Source organism: Aedes albopictus, chromosome 3 (assembly GCF_035046485.1).
Source record: "Aedes albopictus strain Foshan chromosome 3, AalbF5, whole genome shotgun sequence".
NCBI classification, from domain to species: domain Eukaryota; kingdom Metazoa; phylum Arthropoda; class Insecta; order Diptera; family Culicidae; genus Aedes; species Aedes albopictus.
In genome coordinates, this window is record NC_085138.1 from 152,150,289 (window position 1) to 152,174,433 (window position 24,145).

General features: G+C 41.9%; 1 protein-coding gene across 1 annotated transcript in view; it reads right to left on the bottom strand.

Moving 5' to 3' along the window:
* LOC109431902 (modular serine protease) overlaps positions 1-24,145 on the bottom strand; it is a 29,912-nt gene that overhangs the window by 4,652 nt on the left and 1,115 nt on the right. Inside the window, exons 2-4 of the mRNA XM_062842712.1 lie at positions 11,186-11,483; positions 10,597-11,126; positions 9,672-10,535 (exon numbers count right to left, since the gene is read on the bottom strand). Of these exons, the coding sequence (XP_062698696.1) occupies positions 9,672-10,535; positions 10,597-11,126; positions 11,186-11,483 (1,692 nt within the window). The remainder of the gene's footprint in view (positions 1-9,671; positions 10,536-10,596; positions 11,127-11,185; positions 11,484-24,145) is intronic.

Consider the following 24,145-nt stretch of genomic DNA (forward strand, 5'->3'; position numbering starts at 1 on the left):
GCGGTTTTGTTGTGACGCCAGTCATTCCCCCACACGGAGAGACGAAACTACTCAAAAGTGAGTTCTTGCCACCCAACTTCGGGGTTGCGTGCGTCAAGCCAAATTTGAGTTGATGGAATCGATGTTTTTGTTGGGTTGTTCCCGCTTGCTTCCATGTGAAAAAAATACCTAATTTTAAGTTTTTTCCACCCAACCGAAATTTTGACTAGGTTGTATTCACTCAAATTTGAGTACTGTGCTAGAAACCCGTAACGTGGGTATAACCCGTAACGTGGGTAGATCACCTTGGAATGGTGCGTTACGGTGTAAGATCTACCATTTCAAGTTTTGATCTTGCTATTTTCCAGCCTGGTTTATTTAAATGCAGGAACATTCCAGGATCAAGATATGGTGTACTTTTTTACGCTATTTATTTATTTATTTATTTATTTTATTCTATTTATTTTTCATTGCTAATGTACTATTTGTTTCAGAGGGATGGAGGTAAATTTAAACTATATATAAATAACAATTTACAAAAATGGAGAACGTATCACAATTTAATACTTTTTTTCTATTTCAGATTTACAAGCAGGCAATCAGCGATCAAAACGGCGAAGTATCTCTTTCTTTAGAAAGGTCAAGATTACCGTACGATACAGTGACAAGTAGACCACGTTTTCCGCGTCGATTTATTCGTGCCGAGTTCCATAATTTCGATATCTTTTTCGAACATTTACGATAATGTATTTCTGTTCATCACACCTTCAACTTATATTACGCGTTGCGAACATTCGCGGATAATAAATATGTACAACGGTTTTATTATCCCCAATCTTATTAACACGGGAACGCGAAAAAAAGTAATACAAGAACATAGATAAAACTCAAAAGCAACGATTCTAGTTGTTTAGTTGTCCAGTTTACTCGTAAAGCTACGGCGCGGGTTTTGGTTTTTCAGCATTGGCGGTAACACTAAACGGAGTTGCATACAGTTTATTTTCTGACTGAGAAACGATAAGCTTAAAACGTGCGTTATTACGAGTGGATCCGACATAAGCGTGGTTTAAAAAATATTCATACCCGGTATACAATTAAATTTAATACACAAACATACAATAAAATTATTGTATTCTTCCGACAGCCGGCTGGCGGAAGACTAAACCATATCAAGGGTTGCATAGCTCACATCATTTACCAATGTGAATCCAGATCTATGTAACTTTCTATCCCTTCCCTTCCTTTGTAACAAACTTCCTTCCTGTGACAACCGTGGGGATGCGGAGGTACACACGGTCTCTAGTAGCAACGGATGTCACACCAACATTCCTTCCCTTCCCCGATGACCGTAAGGACGTGGCCGGCCCCGGTACTGACAATATAAAGTTTTGAACCTTCAAAATTGCACATTGAGGATGGAAAGCTACACCCAGGCCCCATCCATTTGGTTCCCTGTGCAATGTTGACTGTTCTGGTCAGTAACGGAGTAGCAACTACGAATTGTACGGTCATCTCATGCTCATGCTCATGTGCTAGAAACTTAATGTTGGCTTGACGCACGGAACTGCAAAAGTTGGGTTGTTTCTCTCTTCACTCTCTGACAACAATAGAAAGAGCGCATGAAAAGGGAGATGAAAAAGAACTCAAAATTGAGTTTAAAAGTACCTAATTTTGAGTTTTTCAGTTTCTCCGTGCAGTAAATTCGCCCAATCCTATTTTCATTGGCGCGGCGCTTCTAATGTCAGTTTGCTCCGCCCATCATTATCAATGCAAACTAAGTCGGCCAAACTAAAAAACCATGGCAAGGGCCATCCCACCACAAAAGTCTCTTGAATGCGTTTTGTCCTCCGTCACTCTTACGGCCGAGTGATCAGCATGTGAGCATGTCAACCATAGGGTTCTTTGTTCATGACTGGTTGGTGGCATGAACTTTTTTGAGAGTATTTAACATCATAGACTTAATAGTAACATGGTGTCATGGTAAAGATGAGAACAAAATTTGAAATGCTGACTTTCAACCAACTCAGTTGATTTTTGAAGGGTACTTTATTTCGCAAAAGAGATCAATTGTATGTTAAGCAACTGGTAAATCGTGGGGGTCGCAATGAACCACTTTCCGAATGAAACTAATTCCGACTCAAGTGCTAGCAATCCTGAGTGATAATTCGAACCGCTGGCTCGAGGATAACCCACGAATTTCCCTCTGTTACCATTTCTGAGGTTCCTCCGGACGATATTATGTCTATTCTCCGACAGTCCGGCCCCAAGTAGGCTAACTAGTCAGAAGACCAACTACTTTGTTCGGAAGGATTTCCGCAACCGGGACAACACAAAATTACCCCTTTAGCCACACCAACAACGTTACAGCTGGACGGAACTCCTAAATCCATTAAACATTTCCTAAAAACAAATCAAAGTTAATGTTGGAAGTTGTGCTGCAATTTTTTCTTCCCCGACACGTCAATAAACAAGCGCGATTCGCTCGTTGTCATAATACTAAATTGGCGGGCAGTCTTACTTTAATGAAAATGGGTGGGGCAAACTGACATTATAAGCGTCGCGTTAAGGAAACCAGTATTGGGCGATTTTACTGGGGGAAGCATGGGGGAAAACTGGCGTCACAAATCGAATCGAATTTGTTTCTGACATTCATATCTTACTATTAAGTCTATGGTATAACGTTTCCGGGTCCATCTTAATGACTTAAACTGACTTCGTCCTTAGCTGCCTTATTGTTTTTCAGCTGTTGAATGGCATCCTTTACTTCACTCAGCGAGGATATTGGCTGGTAGTAAAGGGGTTTCAGGGCATTTCAAGAGCGTTAGAAAGGGTTTGAGGGGGTTTCAATTGGATTCAAAGGATTTCAGAGGCTTTCAGATGATTTCAGTGGCTTTCCAGGGGTTTCAGGGGTGCTCCAAGGGGTTTTAAGGTTTTTGAGGATCCAGAGGTTTTTAAGGAATTTCAGGATTATTTCAAAATATTTCAGGGATTTACAAGGGGTTTCGGGGTGTATCAGGGAAATTCAGTAGTAGTAGGGCTTCAGGGGCGTTTTAGGAGGGTTCAGCGATGTTCTTTCAGGGGTTCATTAAGAATTTTCTCCAGGGCTTTCTTCAGATATTTCCTGATGATGGGTTCCTTTTGAAACTCCACCAAACATTGCTTTAAATTTTTTTTAGAGGTTCATTTAGAAAAAAAAAATCGTACAAATCACCAGGGATTCCTTGAAGGGATTTCTTTAGAGATTCTTCTAAGAATCTTTAATAAATCTTCTTGTAGTTTCTTAAAAAAAATCCAGACAATCTTTCAAAAAACCCTTCAGATGGTCCTTTATTTTACCAGATATTTGTTGAGGAATGCTCAAAGGATCTCATTGAAAATTTGCTCATCAATGTGTCAATTCTCTTATCCAGAAAATCCTGCACATTCAATGATATAGGCAGGAATTCTTCTAGAGATTCCAGTAGGAGTTCATGCAGAGATTCCTTCAGGATTTCATCCAGATATTTCTCCATGTCCACAGATTTCTCCAGGAATACTTTCAGAAATTCTACCATAATGTTATGGAAGGATTTATCCACGAAGTTTCCTGTAAGTTCCTTAATATTTTTTTTTCTAAAATTCAACCAATTATTTCCCGAGAAGTTTTTCCAGGTTTTTTTTAGGAAATTCTTCCTATAAATCCTTTAAAAATTTCCCTAGGATTTCTTATGATATCCTTCCAAAGTTTCAGTCAAAAGTGCTCCCGACGATTTCTACAGGGATTTCTTCAGAAATTCTTTCAGAGGTTCTTTCAGAAATTCCTGCTGAATTTGATCCTCCGATCTTTGTGTTTTAGATCGCTCACAGCATTCTTTAAGAGAACTCCGCCAGAGAGCTTTCAAAAAATTCCTGATTCCTGATGAGATTTGCCCAGAAATTTCGGTTGCCTCTAAAAAATCATCAAGAAAATATTCCAGACATTTTCCTAAGGTTCCTTTTGGTTTCCTTGCATAGATTCCACAATCAATTTATGGAGCGATTTTTTCTGGGAATGATTCTAAATATTTCTTCTGGAATTATCCAAAAGATTTTCCCAGAAATTCTTACAAAGACTCATCCAGAAATTCCTTTTGAAAATCTACTATTTAGTCCTCCAACGAATCCAGGAGTTACTTTAGAGCTTTCAAGAATCTTAAAGAAATCTTTCCAGGAACTCATACACTGATTTATGCAAGATTTTCACAAAACTTCCATCTCTCATTAATCCAAAACTTCATCATGGAATTGCTTAATATATACTTCCAGAAAAAATATTTGAAATATTCTTCCGAGAATACTTTCAGATATCTATTAATAATTCTTCTGAAGTTCCTGTGGAACTCCTTTAGGGATTAAACCTCGACTTTCTCCACGGGTTTCTCCTAAGAATTCACCAGGGATTCTTTCTGTTGTTCCTTCAGATATGTTTTCATATCTTTCTTCTGAAATACTTCATGGAACTCGTCCATTCTTCGAAATTCTTCCGTAAATTTCACCATATCTTCTCTATGAATGCTGAGAAAACCTTCAGACATCCTACTAGAATAATTTCCAATGATTTCTGCAGAAGTTTGTTAGATAGTATACACCAGAAACTCATTTTATTATGATTTTTTTTTAGCCCGGACACACAACTGAAATTCCCTTCCTAAGGATGACCTCACATTTTGTGTGTATGTCGCGAGGGGGTTTTGAATCCAGATACTCGACGTGATAATTTTAACCATTTTCCACTCCGCTCAAACACTTTTGTGATACTCCCCCAGAAGTATCTAAAAAATTTCTTCAATATGATTCTAGGTTTTTAGGAGATTCGCAGAAATCTCTTGAGGATTATTCGAGAGAATTTCTTCAATAAATCGTCAATGATTATCTGTAGGAAGTTTTTGATGAATTTCCTAAAACTCCTGAAAGAATCTTTAGAGTAATTCCAGGGAATTTTTTTTGACGAACCTCTGGAAAGGAATTCAAGAGATATTCCTGAAAGATTTCCATGAAAAATCTTTAAAAGAATTGCAGAATATCCCTGAAAAAAAAATCCTGGAGGATTTCCGAAAACATTACTGTGAATAATGCCATGAAGTATTTTGAGATGAATCCTTGAAAAAAACTCTGGAAGGAATTCCAGGAAGTGTACCGGGAGAAATGTTTCAAATTTGCTACGAAATCTTTGGGAGAAGTCCAGAAACTACTGTATAATTCAATAAACAAAAAAAAGTAGATTTCCGTATGGAATCCCCAAGAGAAATATAGAATTCTTTTAAAAAAATCGAATACCAATCCTTGAAGAATTTTGGTAGGAATTCTTGAAAACTTCCAGGATCGAATTCCTCTAAAAATCGAAAGAAATTTCTAGAAAAAATAACGGGATGAATCTTATGAGGATTTTCGAAAAGATTTCCAAGAAGGATACCAGGAAAAATCCTCGAATAAAAATAATAAAAAAAACATTGAGGAATTCCCTCCGGGTATTTCTAGAAACATTCTGGGAAAAATCCTTTGAGAGACCTGGAAGAAATACCTAGAGATATACCTGGTTTGAATCTCCGGAATAAAGTGCGTAAGGGTTCCCAAGAAAAATTCCAGAAGGCAATATTGAAAAATTCCTTGAAATAGTTTTGGAAGAATTGCAGAGTTTATGGAAAGAATTACCTGAAAAACTACCGCGAAGAGTCCTTTTAAGATTTCCACGAGCAATCCCTGAAAAAATAATTCTGAGACAAATGCTGAACGAATCTTGGAAGGAATCTAAATGAAGATTTTCGGAATGGACATCTAGAATGATTCCCGGGAGGCCAGGAATCCTATACCTGGATTATTTCCGGGAGGAAAAATGTCAAGAAAATGCTGGGAGGAATCCTTTCAAGGATTCCGAGAACAATCCTGGGAAGAATTTCGGAAGAAGTTCTTGGGATGGCTCCGAAATGAATCGTTTCATGAATGAAGAGTTTCGGAAAAATGCCTAAAAGAGTCCTCGAAAGTATTCCGGGATTCTTCGCAATAATAATACCAGTAGGAATCCTTGGATGGAGTGTAATCCGTGGAACAATGTCGTAAAAAGCATTAGAAAAAAATCAAGGGGAAAATCCTAGAAAAAAAAATCAACAGCAATTTGTGTAAGATTTGCGGGAGGTGCCCCTGAAAAAATTCCAGGATTACTACTTGGAAAAACTCTAGGAGAAAATCTTTGAATAATTCCGGAAGATGATCAGGAAATATTCCGCTTGAAATCCTGTAGGAATTCTGGTAGAATTCTTTGGGATAGTTCAAAAAAGATATCTTCGGAAAGTTTTTGCAAAGGTTTTTATGAGGCATTCCAAAAGCATGACTGTTATAATTGCACAGAAATCCGGGAGTAATTTTTAGGAGAATGACGGGTTCAATGGCTGACAAAGTTCTAGGAGAAATGTTCTAGGAAGTCTGGGACACTTGGTAACACTTGAAAGAAATCGGAGCGAAATTTCTGGAAGAGTTCCGGAAATCCTTGAAATAATTCAATAGATTACACATGGAAGAAGTCCGGAAGCATTTTTTTTGTAATAATTTCGGAATGAGTCTCTAAATTTTTGAAGAACTCCTGAAAGAATCCTTGACAGGCTCCCCTTAGAAAAAATCTGAAAATCTTGAACATTTTCAAGAAAAATGATAAGAATAGTTTCGGGGAAAAATGATTGAAAGAATTTTGGGGAAAAAATCTGGTAGATTTAAATAGAGATAACTTAAACATAGTGGGAAAAATGAATGGAAGAATGTTCCAACTTGAGTCTCTTTTTGAATTTGTAGAGGTATCACTTTAGGAATTTTCTAGAAATCCCTAAACGTATATCCAATGGTTAACATAGAAGAAAATCTGGGAAAATCACTAAAAAATAGGAAAGCAATCTTTGAAAGAATTGTGAAAGAAATCCTTGGAATTCGAAAAAAAAATGCCTGAAGAATTCTGAGGATTTGTTTCACAGTTCTTTCATAGATTGCCTCCCCATTTTTTTAGAGATTTTTCAAGATAAAATCATAATAAAATAGCGATCAGTGAAAAAAAAAACTAGGAAAACCATTTGTCAAATTTCCAGGAAGAATCTCTGGATCAATTTTTAAAACAATACCTGGAATATTTTCTGAAGAAATGCCTGAATAAAAGGTAAAAGGGACCTTAGGAAAAACTCTAGAATTAACTTGGAAAAATTTCGGAAAGAATCTATGAAAAAATCTGGGATCAATTAAAAAATTAGGGGGCTTAAACTTCGAGGAAAATATGTGGGCATAGTAATTTCAAAAAGAATCCCATGGAATTTTTATGGGAAGAAACTTGACAGGAAATTTAAGAATAATTCCGGGAAGAATCCCTGAAGAATATCGGGAGAAGTACTTAGAAAAATTTCGAGAATAATCCTGGAACATTTTCCGAGTTAGATTTTTTGAGAAATTTTTAAATAAAAAGCCATTCAAAATTCTCCGGATGGTACCTTAGTAGAGTTGTGATAGATTTTCTGGAAGAACTTTAAAGAAAATCCAGATGGAAGTCTTATTAAAATCTCTGGATTAATTCCCTGTCAAATATATGAAAGAGTTCCTGAATGAATCTCTAGAAGAATTAACAAGAAGTGATAAATTTTGAGTTCCGAGTTGAGAATATCCGAGAGGAATTCATGGAAGAACACGGGATGAAAACCTCACAAGAATGCCTTGTAAAACCCTTGAGAAACATCCGAGTTAAATTTCAGGATGATATTCGGAAGGAACTGTTATGATTTTTCTTCAAATATATTTCAAGAGAATTGCTGGTAGCATTCTCTGGAATGATTTCAGAAAGAACCCTTGGAACCACTTTCGGAAAAAAAACCCTAAGATTTCGGAGAGAAATCTTTTAGCAATTCCAGGAAGAATCCGTGAAATAATTGATTGATTGATTTGTCTTTATTTAAGAGACTTTCAGCCTTCGTCTCTCTCCGTGAAATAGAAGAAATCCGAGAAGAATCCTTGTAATGAGGTCTGGAAGTAACCCCAACTAGAAATGCTTAAAAAACATCACTGAAACAATTGAGGGAAATTGTGAAATTTGTGCCATGCCTTTAGGATAGGGGGAACATAAAGAACTTCAGTCCTAGGGGCTTTTCCCTGCTCCGAAATAAAATATTAATAAAAAAGTTCGATTCCATTACGAATACCTAGGAGAATACCTAAGGTAACATCTTCTTTCTACTCACTCAAAGTGCAAATTCTCGGTAATATCAATCCGTGTGGTCAATTATAATTTTAAAATAACTCAACGACATATCGTCGGTTTCCTGCAATAGGGGCACAACTCAAAATTTGTCATTTTTGAGGTTTTGATGGCAAATGATGAAAAACCATGCAAACTTTCATCTGACAAAGACCCGTTCCGAAATTCGATGAGAAACGCGAGATTTTTGCATTTTCACCAATTTTCCGCAGTAAAGGCACAACTCAAAATCAGTCAACTTTTTCAATAGTCGATGAAAAATAGTAATCTAAAATTTATGAAAGAGGTAGTCCTTCAGTCCCTTTCCATGATACAACAATCAAAATTCATATACTTTTGTCTAATAATGAGAGAAATAAGTGAACTTGTAGGATGTGCTTCAAGATTGCCAATTTTCAAACGCTCATTCTGAAAATTCACATTTTTTGAGTTGTGCCCCTATTGCAGGAAACCGAATTGAACCTTATGACAACTAAAATGCCGGGTCATTAATTGGCTCGGTAGCTTAGTTGGTAAAGCACTTGTCTAGCGAATAAGGGTCGTGAGTTCAAATCTCACCTGAGTTGTGGATTTTTTTCCCAATTTAATCAATAATTTACCCATCTGTACATATGTACGTTGAGTTATTTGAAAATCATCTTCTTTCTTCTCTAAAAAACAATCTGAGAGATATGAATACGAAAAATATCCTTAAAAATACTATTGAATAGAATCGTAATTTCTACAGCAATTGTTGAGAGAACTGAAAAAATATTTAAAAAAATCTCAGTAGGAAGGTCTGAATGAATCCAAAGCAATGCTTGAAGGAACTATTGGACAATTTTAAAGATGCCCTATCAGTTATTTTTACACGTCATCAGTCAGTTCAGTTGTGAAGGATGGATTTGCCTACCACTGATTTGGTTCCGGGTCATTTGGCCGAACGCCATTTGGTCGAATGTCGTTTGGCCGAAAAATGAATGATGAACTTAACATGCAACTGATATAATTATCAGTATAACTCGAAATAACAACCTACACTTTTAAAATAAATATAAATTTACACGTGACGTAAATCATCAAAGCACGTAAACATTCCATGACTAAATGGCAAATTGGACTCAATTTTACATCCATCAATTGATCGGCTCTCTGCACCACCGTGGGTGCCCAGGACTGAAAGTAAGTAAGTAACACAGCGCAACATTTTTTTTTGTCTCAAGAGCAAACTTATGTATCTCTGACAGATTTTGGGCCTCTGAATCCGAATCTGGGCTCAGATTTGCTCCAGCACGTCACAATTTTGAGCTATACCTTAATTTATAGGGCAAAACATACGATTTTGGGCTTTTTTGACTGCAAGCCATTAAGCATGGCAATATTTTTTTAAGCAATCAAAGGATAAATTGGTCAATTAACATCTCAATTGACCAAAGAAAAATGCGCAATTTATGATACTGTGGATTGTAATTACCTGTCTTGGGCTCTCCCGCGCAGAACTTATCACCGGTCAAAAACGGCCGGTACGACACCGGGGAAAAATCTCGACACGTGTAGTAGTCCACGGTTGGAATATCCACCACCTTCAAGTTGGGGCTCAGCTCTCCTCCGGAAACGGTCAATCCCCAGCCGGCCACCCGGCCCAAACTGTTCGGCTTGATACGCTTCTCGCTTTCAGTCCGCAGATCCCTCTCCAGGCATATCGGCCTTACGTACGATTTGAACACAATGAAATCGCTCAACACTATTATAGCAATGTCCAGATTGTAGTATCCGGAAAAGTCTTGATACTGTGGCTGCGTAATGAGCTCCCTCACTCGCAAGATTTGTGCCGGAAGTGACTCGACTGCGTTCAACTCCCGTCGGTACTTGCCGGCTGTCACAACGAACGATCGAAGATCGTGGAAGGATGTTACGTCCCAGAAGCAGTGCGCTGCGGAGACTACTAAACGTTCCGTTAGTATGGTACCACCGCAGATGTAGTGCCAATCGTTCGAGCGCAGATCTTCGATGGTGTCTTCTTCCAAATTGCGGAAGATTCCTGTATGCCATGGGACCTCAGTTATGGTGGCATTGCGGCCACCAATAATGTATGCTTCGGCATCGGGCGTTGGAGTTCCGCAGCTGGGCTCACAACGGAACACCGAGCTGTCCCAGGTTCCGTCGACACAGGTGAGAGTTTCGTTGATCGGGCCCAACGGTTTCTGGTAGCCAACCTTACAATCGATTCTCACTCTAGTGGTTGGCGGAAGCGGTCTTTTGCAGGTGATCTGCTTTCGCTGGTATTCACAGAACGGCTGAACGGTTATTCCGTTGATTGGAACTTCCGAACAGTAACCTAAATTGTAAAGGAAGTTGATCAACAAACTGTTAAGTAGATGTCGACATACTAAACATACGTTCGCAAATAGGGAAGGGATCCAGCCATTCCCCGTCAAGACAAATATTGCTTGCCGTCCCTTTAATGTTGAACTTGTCGTCACATATCACGAAAACCGAGTTGAAGTTTTCGATATATTCGCCACTACCAATCAGAACATCCTGAGCTGTCTCATCCAGAACAATTCGTCCGTTCGACGGTTGTGCAGGTACCGTACAGGATCCTGGAGGTCCTCGAATCACCGGTGCCATGGTAGTCGTTGTTGTAGTCGTAGTCGTAGAGCTAACCGCCTTGGGCGTTGTAGACGGGAATGGCTTTCCGCACAGTAGCTCATCTTCATCAGAGCCATCTCTGCAGTCCACGACGCCATCGCACTTCGAATAACCACCGATGCATGCTCCGTAGCTGCAGCGAAACGAAAACGACGGACAAAAGACGAGACTGCAGATTTTCTGCTGTTCATCTGACTCGTCGTCGCAGTCCGATCGGCCGTCGCAGACGCCATCACTAGGGATGCACTGCCCGGATTGGCATTGGAACTCGGTGTTTCTGAAAGAAGAAGCGATCAAACTTACTGTTTCCAATAACCTTGTGCGTTGAATACTTACGAGCAATTGCCAGACGAGAACAATACGTCGCTGTATCCGGGGCAATGCAGATGTTCATCGGAGCTATCTGCGCATTCCTTAATGCCATTGCACATGGCGTTTCCATCCACGCAGCCCCCATACTGGCAACGGAAGGCGTAACTGGGGCATCGTATGAACGCACAAGCCTTGGAGGTTTCGTCCGATTTGTCCTTGCAGTCCACCACACCGTCACACAGTTGATGCGATTCGATACACTGGCCACTGTCACACTTCCATTCGTAGTAGTTGCACACTTTTCGCCGATCACGGAAGAATGCTGCAATCAGAAATAATATTGTGAAGTAAGTGTATTGGGACACAATAATTCAAATGGATTTGGCTCAATGTATGTCCTAGAGATCTAACAGAACTAGTTAAGCAAATTTTACACAAATACGCTTAATTACGATACGACCTTCCCTCAAGCCACGACCATATGAGCCAGCACACAGGATGACGTGCCGATATGTGGCCTCCATCTACCCCGACCTTGTCAGGGATCACTTTCCAACCGTAGGCTCAGATCCAACCCAGTAGACCGGCGCCACGACAACAACGCAACCAGGAAGCTCTCTTCGCAGCCACTTAATCGCTATAAGGGTTGTTTCCGACCGCAGGGTACCGGTATGCACTTCGTAGCTGACTCCGAACCCTTGGACCTCCTCTTGTAAATATAGCGCCTGAACTAGCCATTCTCCGAGTCCACTCGCAACCTCATCTGTAGCTCCAAGACGATGTGGGTGATAGACGTTAAAACGGCATTCCAGCCAAACTCATCCCAACACATCCTCTGGACAAGATTGACCGGAGCTGTGTCCTCCCCGCATGTGACAAACATGCGGTCACGCATTGTGCGGAAACGCGGACACACGAACAAAACGTGTTCCTCCGTTTCCTTTAAACCAGCACAAACTCGAGGGAGAGCCCGCATGATCAACACGATGTAAATACTGTCGGAAGCAGCCATGGCATGAAAGGACCTGAGTGAGGTGGAATGTTACTTCCCCATGGCGCCTGTTAATCCAACTAGCTACCGTCGGGATCAACCTATGGGTCCACCTTTTTTGGTGGAACTGTCCCACGCGCGCTGCCATGTGACCACGGAGGGCTCCCTCGTCCTGGCCTTTTTACATGGCAGATCTGAACCTCCTGGGAGCCTCTGCAATAGCTACTATTAAGACCATGTTCAGAGCTCTGTCCAGAACTGGGACCTTACATATCCCCGCAAGTTTCTCATCGGTGACCCTCTCCTCATCGCCAGCCTTAGTCCTCAGCTGTCCTACTAAAGGAGGCCAAGAATTAGGATCATGACGCGTAAAGAGCCCAACAATGATCCCCTCCAACATCTCTAGAGATTGCTCTGTAGCAGTCATTACACTTCTTGTCTTGGCCAACACAATCCTGTAGGCATCACCCCACGGATTTGCATTGGCACTCTGACAGAGGCCCTCATAGCAGGTCTTTTTGTTAGACCTTATCTCGGTCTTCAGCTCGACTTTGGTAGCGGCGAACACCAGCCGCCGTTCGTTTCGCTCTTCCTCAGTTCGTGCTCGATGCATTCGCCGGCTAACAGGCCTGTTGAAGGTCCCCAATCGCTTGAGTCCACCAGTAAGCCGGTGGCCTCTTATTTCTAGAGTGGACTCGCATCACACGCACGTGAGAGCACCGCTACCAGCTTGTCGCAGCGGAGCGCCTCCCTAAATACCTCTTCGTCGAAGTATGATGTCTTCCCCTTGCGAGGGCTTGGCCTTGGCCTAGCCGCCTCTTCTTCTACTCGCTGTCTGCCGTTGTTGTAGTCGATACTGTAGCGAACCGCCAGGTGATCGCTGTGAGTGTAGCTACCGTGTACTCTCCAGTTCGAACTTCTTGTTAGGCCAGGATTACAAAAGGTCACGTCAATAATTAACTCCGCTCCGTTTTGACTATAGGTGCTCTTGGTACCGACATTAGCCAAGTCGACATCTAAGATGGCCAGTGTCTCTAGTAGGATCTGACCCCGCTTGTTACCACCGGTCGTTATGAGGTCCAGCATTTGCGTGAACTGCTCGATCGGCCACCGCAGAGGCGCATAACAGCTACATAAGAAGGCCCCGTTTACTTTGGCGACCACGAAGCCCTCCTAGGTAGTAGAAACTAACTCCTGGTTGGGGTCGTCCAAATCGCCGCCATTTGTCTAGACCCATCCACGACACAGTTTCCGTTGCCGGTGGATACTCGGTATGGGTCCTGGGTCCGCTATGATGGCGATACTCGTCTCCCACTCAGAAACCGCCTTATAAACCAGTTGCTGAGCCGTTCAGGTTCAGGTTCAGCTGCGTTATCTGCACTGGGATTTGTTCACTGCGGCTTTCTTGAAGGCCGGGCACTTTGGACCACCCAATGGATGTCTGTTATTCACAGATTTTCCGGTACAGATCATACAGGTGGGTGGACTCATGCAGCTTTGTGCCTTATGACCATCAGCGCCGCATCTTCTACACAGTTCGCGCCTGTCAGGGCATTTGCAGTCCCACACTTGTGTCCTGGTTTCAGACACCTAAAGCAAACCTCCGGTGACTCGTGGAATGTCAGGTGACATACGCATCAGCCTACCTCTATCCGCCCTACTTTAACGGACTTTTTGACGTCCGCCACAGGTTGCTGAACCGAAGCTATTTGTGTCCCTGCCGGCCTCTTTCTGTAGCCGAACAGCTGCGGTGGCTACCTGCACATTGAGCTGTTGCCGCAGTACCGTGACGAGCTCTTCCACGTTAGTGATCTCTTCTAGGTTTTTAACCTTTAGAGTCACCTTCGCGATTAGAGCCCTTACCTCGACACCCTCACCAAGGACCTTCAGCCAGTCACTTATCACTTATAGGCGGTGCCCTAGAGCGTTTTGTAATGCTTTTGTAAAGCTCAAAGATAATTTTATCAGTACGAGTACGTCGAACATTGTTTACGTACATCGTCTCCTAGATTCGTGAGCTTAGCATTGCTTATAATCGCATTCAAGACTTACTTGACTTGATCGGCTCCTGGTTCTCTTAGAGGTCAGTGGCTCCATGGGTGGTCGTCAAAAAGCTTGCTGCACGCAGAAGAAGATGATATGATATCGAGATCCTCATGGGCGACTTCATCATGGGCGAAGCGCGAAGGTTTGTTACTACACCTTAGATAATTATCACGTCACACAGAGGTCCAATTTTGAGAAAAGCTGGCAGAAACTAAATTTTTGAACATGTCTTATATGGGATTACAGTATATTAAAATTCATCTATAATACCAGGAGCACTAACTGGCATTTAAGAAAATTGGAAATATTGATTTTGTATCTTGTTACAGCACTAAATAGCTGCGGATGGAAAAAGTTCTGAATTTTGACGTAAACTACGTCTATGGGGAAGGTACGGTACTGTACCACGGTACCGGGTGCAAAATGAAAATCTAAAATTTTGCGACCGTCACGAAATTGCAACAGATTTCAAACGCTAATAACTCAAAAGCTCGAATCGATGGGAAAACTGCACAACAATTTTCTACAATACACAAAAGTTACTATTTTCAATTCTAAACTATTGAAAATTTGGAAATAGTGAACCCATGTTTTAATTTTATACAGCCAATCACGTGCGAGCACAAGTTTGAGGAAGAAACGGGCAGTATAAAAGATTACTGCTTCTTCTCATCTTCCATCAGTCCTCTTCGACTACTCCATGGAAACGCATCGGCAGAGCGCTGCCGGTCTGAGTTAGTATTGCGCAGTTCCCACCCAACTGGACCCCTTTCGCAGTTAGTATAAGTGCGGGATCGTGAATAAAACTGCGATTTTGCATCGAATCGTTTCGGTGTCTTCTGCGCACTTATTCAGCACTTTGTAATGCATAAGTGCGCAGAAGACACCGACACGATTCGATGCAAAATCGCAGTTTTATTCACGATCCCGCACTTATACTAACTGCGAAAGGGGTCCAGTGGGGTGGGAAATGCGCAATATTCTTCCGAGCGTCGACCGTGGTGGAGCGGGAGAGAGCATTTTCGCTCTCCCATTCTGCTTCACACTGCCGAGCGCGTTGGACGTGCCGTCGGCAACCAAGCAGCACCGGCGGTGGTGGCTCAATCGCGTGTTCCCAGTGCGGTAGCGGATGCGCCCGGCAGCAACGGAATGGAAATTTCAACATCGGATCCAACACCTTCGCCGGAAACAAATATCCCTCCTGAAAGTGGATTATATTTTGGTGTGGCGAAATCAAATTTAAACAGCCCTTGTGAGGGCTAAAATTTTAAATTTCTGCATAAGAGTTCATTCAGAATTATCCTAGAAAGCAAACACGTAAGTGCCGACATATTAAAACCAACTACAGCGAAAGCGCTGCCGTGCGCGGTAGACGCACCAGCAGCAACCGAGTAGCAGCGGCGATGGTGGCTCATGCACATTTCCACAGTGCGGTAGCGGATAGGCATGACACAGCAACTGGGAATTTTCATCGGAAAGAATTTAACCGCTTGATGTCGAATCAGTTCTAAATTCAATAAACTGTGTATAAACTTATGCGCGCATCAAATAGAAATTTGCCCAACTTAGAAAAATTTGCTGGTTTATTGGAAAATGAAAATTGTTAACCAGCGTTGCCAAATTTCCATAAGAATTTTTGAATTTCAAATATTCAAATATTATAATATCGGTTAATCCTAAGTCTACTGTTCAGGAAAAGGCTAATAATTATCATTTTAAATTATTTTGAATATTCTGCAAAAATAAATGATTACAGATAAATTTGTATGGCATCATTGATTTCGACTCCCCTCGTATCTAACCAATCACGTTCAAGAGGGGAAACCATACCTTTGTGCAGCATACAAGCAAACTGCTTCTTCTCATCTTCGTTCATTATTCTTTGACCCATCGATGCAGAAGCATCGCCGGGCGGAAAGCGGAGCTCCGCCGGCGATGGTGGCTCATTCGCATTTCCCCAGTGCGGTAGCGGATAGGCATGACACAGCAACTTGGAATTTTCATCGGAGAGATTATAACCGCTTGACCCATTGACGCAGAAGCATAGCCGGGAAGCGGAGTTGAGTTTGCTAACGCCGGGTCATCAGCGGTGGCTCATTCCAAATCTCCCAGTGCGGTTGCGGATGGGTACAGCAGCACGCGGAGAAATTTTCATCATCGGATGCAGCACCATCATCGAAGGAAGAAATCCCTCCTTACTGTTGAACAGATTTGGTTTTGCTAAATCAAATTTAAACAGCCCTTCTCAGGGCTACAATTCTGAATTTTCTGCTAGAGTTAAAACCGAATTCTCGCGGCAAACGCACCGTCAGAAACGTAGCAGTAACGGGGTGGCCCATTCGCATTCTCTCATAGCGAGCGGTTGGTCATGTCAACTGGGAAGAATCTTCTTCTTCGGAGCTAACCCGGGCGGCAAAAGTTTAAAATTAAATGGGAATTTATTAGAAAACTGAGTGAAATTTCTTCTACAATTTGCTGGTTTGCCTAAAAATGAAAATTGTTAACCAGTGTTGACAAATTTGAATAAGATCTCAGCAATTACAAAATTACAAAATATTCAATATCTGTAATTATCAGTAATTTTTGCCGAAAATTCTTAAAATGTGTATTACATACAATTATTTACTAAATATTATAATATTCGGTAATATTAAGCCTACCCGTCTGGAAAAAGGCTAATAATTAATATTGAAGAACAATTTAGGTTAGGAATGCATTTTTCCCAAAATTTCAATAATTTGCTAATGGAAATCAGAAATGAGTTACGTTTAAGAATGTAATCGCTCATAAAACAACAAAGAGGAGGAAGAATAGAAATCACCGAATGAAGACAACCATGGTATGTATACACTTACCGAGCTGTCCGCCAAAAGTTCTACAAACTTAAAGTAGCTTCCGATCTAGCCAAACCACAAACCTCGTAGTTGGTCTAAACAAATTGTATGATTTGTTCGACAAAACAGCAAACAGAAGTCCGTTATCAATCATAATAAACTGTTTTACGTAGTTTACGTCATTCGGTTGTGTCTTGCACACACCCCTCTGATTTTTTTTTATAAAGAACACAAATAAGTTCAACCACTACAAAAGTCTATTGATATAAGTAATACAATTGCTTTCAAAATTTTATTTGTATGTTCTTGTGTAAATCAGACATCTGCAATGGAGCAAGAGATCAGAATAACACTTTTGGCTCCAAAATACAGGGGTTACTCAAAATAACTGGGACAGGTAAAATTTTCAATTTTCAAAAAATGTTCAACTCGCTGTAACTTTTCGAAAAGTGCATCAAATATTCTCAATTTTTTACTGTAAGTTCATCATCTAGTTGTGTATCAGTAGTCCAATTTTGGAGAAGATCGGACCATTGTCCACGGAGTTATAAAAATTCTAGAAAAAGGTAAAATTATCTGATAGCCAACTTTGAGCTGTTATATCTCCGGTTTCAATGAACCGAAAGCAATGAAATTTTGACCATTTATGACTTATATAATGAGCTATGAAAAACCATTGACTTAACTTCATAATCTTAACACGGAAGAAAATTATAACGGTTAGATTATTTTTAATAAAACAAAACTTCAACATCGTTTCAAAATTCAAGATGCAAATTATAGTTCAATTAATTTCCTTCTAAATGACTTATATATAAATGTGTTTTGAAGGAAAGTTACAACATAGCCGCTAATAAATTGAGAAAGTAATGGGATGCATATTAGAAATTGATGAATTTACTAAAAAATCGTGAAATGAATAAAATCGTTATAACTTTTTCTCTTGTTAAAAATTTAAAGTTATGTTAAACGTTTTTAAGAGTTCATCATATAAGTCATGAATGGTTCATTGCAATCAGTTAATTAAATCCGGAGATATAAAAGCTCAAAGTTGGCTATCGAATAATTATACCCTTTTCAAGAATCTTTATATCTTCGTGAAGAATAGCCCGATCTTTTCCAAATTTGAACCACTGATACACAACTAGTTGATGAACTTACAGTAAAAATTTGAGAATATTTGATGCCCTTTTCAAAAAGTTACAGCGAGTTGAACATTTTTTGAAAAGTGAAAATTTTACCTGTCCCAGTTATTTTGAGTATCCCCTGTAGACATTACATGTCATTAGTACGAGAAATTCTTACAGTTTGACTTCAAAGTGTCTTACAAATCGCTCCCAGCTACTCCCCACGGGGAGATTCCGTTCAAATGCTCGTTTATGTATGCAGAATCGGTTAAAGAAAAATGCAACTGCCAAGAGCTGCCAAAACAATAGCGCCATGTTGATATATGTGTATAGTAAGATTGTATGAAAAACATCAATTTTGTTCGGATTTTGTTCGAAGTCGACAAAAAATGAAAATGCCATTAAAATGAAATTGAGCGCTTAATCATGTTCCAATACATTAATATAGGCTAAAACTAGCAGACTATCATGATTTGGCAATTTTTGCCAGGTATTTTCAAATGTGGACCACTGTGCGTCATGGGACGTCATGATCTTGGAGAAATTGAGCGAGAACGGAGAGCTGTTTGCAGAGTTATGTGGCAACAATGTAAAGCGGCGATTGGGGGATCGTTCTTTCCCCATTGATTAATGCCTGACTGAAGTGACATGGGTTTCCCGTGATGGCTTCATAGAAAATCAAATCTACTAATCAGCATGTACGGAACAAACGTACCGTTGATATTGTGTCCGACCATCATCTCCTAACCGGAGCAATCCGGCTGCGTGTTGCTAGCATCTGTCAGCACGAGGAGAAAATCAGGTGCTGGTTCAACAAACGCCGACTGGAAGATGCTACGGTGAAAAGGTCCTTGAAGAACGCCTTCATCGCCACCGGCGAGAATAATTTAGGTGAACTACGCACCCGAAGAAAGCAGTGGATCACAGATGATACCTGGAGGAAGACAGAGGAGCGAAGAGAGGCCAAAGCCGTGATAGAGCGAGCGAAAACACGAGGAGCCAAAGCCGTAGCCCGTCAGCGCTATTCGACTCTCGAGAAGGAATTGAAATGCTCATGTAGACGGGATAAAAGAGCGTGGGCGGACTCCCTAGTTGAGGAAGACACGAAAGCCGCAAATACTGGCGACATTCGTCTCCTCTACGATATCTCACGTCGCCTTGGGAGCACGATTAATGCTACGATGCCCGTGAGAGACACATCTGGACAGTTATTGACCGACCCGGCTTACCATTTGAAGCGATGGTTCGAGGACTTTGGAAACCTTTTACAAGTGTCGGCCATACCATCAACACCTCAGCATGATCCGCCAAGGGTTCGACGTATTACCCGTGTCAACACCGAAGCTCCATCAGTGCAAGAGATTGAAACAGCCATCCGTAGCATGAAGTCGAACAGAGCCCTGTGGGTCGATCGCACATCAGCCAAAATGCTCAAAGCTGACCCCATAGTATCCGCACAACTGCTGCATCAATTATTCTGCAACACATGGGAAACCGCGACATGTCTGGTCGTCTTGATGCAAGGTATTTTAGTGAAGGTGTCCAAAAGGGTGACCTGACTGTATGCGATATTTGACGGGGTATCATGTGGCTGTGCATCGTTTTCAAAAGTCAAAGTCCTCAGGAAAGGATACAGGGGATACAGGGGTAGATTGACGCAACTCTCCGGCAGCCGCAACAGAATTCCGTGCCGGATCTCATTCATTTATTTAGTTCAACATCAAATTCATGATAACACTGAATCAACTATTTGTCACCATAATACTCGATTTGCAGCTGCAGCTCTCCAATGTCGGTCACGCCCTACGTTCGCCAGACCACGCTTCACCTAGTCCGTACATCGTGCTCTCTGCACTCCATGCCTTCTTGTACCTACCAACCGGATGGTTAGCAAACACCAACTTTGCAGGGTTGTTGTCCGGCATTCTTGCAACATGCCCGGCCCACCGTATCCGTCCAGCTTTAACCACTTTCAGGATGTTGGGTTCACCGTAGAGTACAGCGAGCTCGTGGTTCATCCTTCTCCACTACACACCGTTCTCCTGCACGCCGCCGAAGATCGCCCTTAGTTTAGCTTAGCGTCCTTAGTGCTTGTAGGTCCTCCTCGAGCATCGCCCATGTCTCGTGTCCGTAGAGAACCACCGGTCTTATTAGCGTCTTGTACATGTTATATTTGGTGCGCGGGTGAGTCTTTTTCCACCGCAGTTTCTTCTGGAGCCCGTAGTGGGCACGACTTCCACTGATGATGCGCCTTCGTATTTCACGGCTTACGTTATTTTCAGCCGTCAGCAAGGAACCGAGGTAGACGAATTCTTCTACCACCTCGAAAGTATCCCTCAGCGTATGAGTTGGTTCGTTCCCGTCCTCTGCTGTGCCAACATAGTCATATCCTCCGCTGCCACGATACCCCGTGCCTTCATTCTCTTTGCATTCAGGTGCTCGTCGAAGTGCTGCTTCCACCTCACGTTTGTCCGTCAGGAGGCTCCCGTCCTTATCCCTGCAGATATCGGCTTGCGGCACGTAGCCTTTGCGGGATGCGTTGAGTTTCTGGTAGAACTTACGTGTTTTTTGTGAACAGCACAGCAGTTCCACTTCTTCGCACTCCGCTTCTTCCAGGCGCACGTGGCGGATCTGTATGGACCATATATCCTGGAGCAAATCAATGAAATCCAAGATCTCTCTACCTGGTGTTCATTGATTACGAAAAAGCTTTCGACCGTCTTATTCACGATTATATGTGGGGAGCCTCAGGCGAAAGAGTGTCCCTGAGTCAATTATCGGCCTCATTGAAGCATAGTACGTGGTTTTTCTTCTGGAGGATCGACTGAGGGTTTTAATCTACGATTTAAACGGCTATGCAGTCTTGTAATTTGGGAAAACGAGGTTTATTATTTGCCCGACGTTTCGACACTGGGGTTTTGTGTCATCTTCAGGGGTAATTAAAGACCAAAAACGAAAAATTAATTACCCCTGAAGATGACACAAAACCCCAGTGTCGAAACGTCGGGCAAATAATAAACCTCGTTTTCCCAAATTACAAGACTGCATAGCCGTTTAAATCGTAGAGTACGTGGTTTTTTTTTTCGTGCAGAGTACTGCACAACGGGGTCTTGTCCGATCTCATCCGAGCTGTTGTTGGAATGAGGCAAGGATGTATAATTGTATACTATCACCGCCACTGTTCCTCATCGTAATCGACGAGATCCTGGTAGGTGCGATTGATCGTGAATCAAATCGTGGGCTGTGGCAGCCCACAACTATGGAGAACCCAAATAACTTCGAACTGGCTGATGACGTTACTCGCCTAGCTAAACGGGTATCAGGTATCAGTAGGTCGGCTCCAGAGGCACGTTCTCCTCCTTTTGGGAAATTTGTGCCATCGCCATAAACACGAGCCTATTCATCATTTACCTGACGGAGAAGGGAAGGAAAAAGGATAGGACAGGGGAAAGGACAGGTAAGGGAATAGGATCGTCATACTCGCAAAAGCGTACCACAATGGGTTCAAACAGCGCCTTGAAAAGGGCACTGTGATAACGCATAAACCGTAAAGAGAGCCTATAGCTCTTTACCACAGCGGGTCAAGAACAACAGAACGTCCTGAAGATTCAGGTTTCTGAAGTCAGTTTCACTTAATAAGTGTTTTCCGAGCACTCGGAAACGCAATTGCGCAAAAACTGGACAGTTACATATGAAATGATAGGAAGTTCCATAATCGGATTCACAGTTAACACAGGCAAATTAATCAGCTGGCTGAATATTCGCCATGTGATAACTGAGTCGGCAGTGGCTAGTCAATGCTTTGACCAGCATGCTGCAATTCTGCTTTGACAGATTTGTTAGATACTTTGCCACCCCTAGAGATGGCTCAGTACAATACAATTTTGTTTGACGACATGACTCCAAACTATTCCAGTATTGTTTGTGCTGAGTGGCAGCCCAGGTGTCAATCTGAAGCTTCACCCAACACTTGGATACCGGAATAGCTGGCTAAGGACCAATGAAGTCATGTGATGCTCCAGTGCGAGCCAACTCATCAGCCAATTCATTTCCACAAGGTGAACAGCGTTTGCTGAATTCAGCTCCTCGATTTTGTAGGAGTTAAGTTGATTCGGTGAAATTGTACGAACCCCCTGAAGAGAGGATCGAGAGAGTGTGACAAAGATAGAATGTAACAGCACGAAAACCTTCCTATATAAACCGTCAGAATAAAGGAACAGCTGATGTTTAGAAAGTCAGTACTCGAAGAGCTTGTTTGGAATTAGTCTTTCTTTAGCTCCGCTCCGCAGTAGTTAAAGATTTGAGCTCGACAAGCAATAACTATCTTCGACCTGGAGTTGGCCGAAGCAAGTGCTTTAATAGCAGCCTGGCTATTTGAACAGAAGTATATTACTTTGCCCATTACGTGCTGCTGAAGTGCTGATTGCACCCCGCACATAAGAGCCAAGATTTCGGCCTGAAAAGCGTTGCAGTGTCTACCAAGTGAATAAGACTGATACAGTCTTAGCTCACAAGAATAAACACCAGCACCTGCACGACCTTCGAGAAGGGAGCCATCAGTGTAACATACGATGCCGTTTGAAATACTTCTTTCCAGATAACCAGATGTCCACTCTTCCCGGGAAGGGAATTTCGTGGAAAATGTCCTATATGGAAAATTACAAGCAATTGTAAGATCACTTGGAGCAAGAACAATTTTGTCCCAATTCACCAAAAGTGAAAACAACGAGGTGTGTGTTGATGTGCAGATCACAGGAGTTTCCTCTAGTAGACCGAGTACCCGTAGACGGTAAGTGCAAGAAAGTGCTTCTTGTTTGAGATGAATGTGTAGTGGGGCAATGTCAAAGAGAGCTTCAAGCGCTGCCATAGGAGTTGAAGAGAACGCTCCAAATATCGCCATTAAGCACATCCGTTGGAGATGGTCTAACTTTGATTGGACCGTTCTCACTTTGCCCCTTTGCCACCACACAAGAAATCCATAAGCCAATATTGGACAGTTGTGTAAATCCATTTGATATACTTGGGTTTAAGACCCCAAGTTGTACCAAAGGTTCGCCGGCATTGCCCGAATGGCATACAAGCTTTCTTGATTCTGAACTCAACATGAGGTGTCCAGGAAAGCCTGGAATCAAGAATGACTCCAACGTACTTTACCTGTTCAGTCAAATTGATTTCAGAATCAAAGAGACGTAAAGGTCGAACATCATTACGGCTTCGCTTTTCCGTGAAAAGAACAATAGATGTTTTACTCGGATTTACCGAAAGGCCATATTGGCGACACCAACCCTCAACTACCTGAAGAGTGTTTTGTATCAGGTTGAAAAGGGTGCTGATGCACATACCGACTAACAGTGTTAGGTAGTCGTCGGCAAAACCATGAGTAGGAAAATCGCTATTATTGAGTTGCCTCAATAGCGTATCTGCTACGAGATTCCACAAAATTGGTGATAAGACTCCCCCTTGGGGGCATCCACAAACACTCAATTTCCTAATCGCCGCTTGACGCAATGTCGAGAAGAGATGTCGGTTTTTGAGCATTTGGTGAACCCAATTGGAAATCATTGGTGATATACCATGACCCCGTGCGGCTTCCAATATGGCATCGAAAGGCATGTTGTCGAAGGCACCCTCGATATCTAAGAAAACACCCAAGCAGGATTGGTTTTGAGCGAATGCCTTCTCGATATCGTAAACAACTTTGTGTAAAAGAGTCACAGTGGACTTTCCAGATTGGTAAGCATGTTGGGTCCCATGAAGAGGCACATTGGCCAGATGAACATCACGGATATGATGATCGACAATGCGTTCTAAGCATTTCAGAAGAAAAGAGGTCAAACTGATAGGTCTGAAGCTCTTTGCTTCTTCATACGACGCGCGACCCACTTTCGGAATAAACTTTGAAGTAATGTCCCGCCAGGATTTGGGAATATACCCTGTAGCAAAACTGCAAACAAGTAGTTGTTTCAAAACATGTTTGAAATAATCA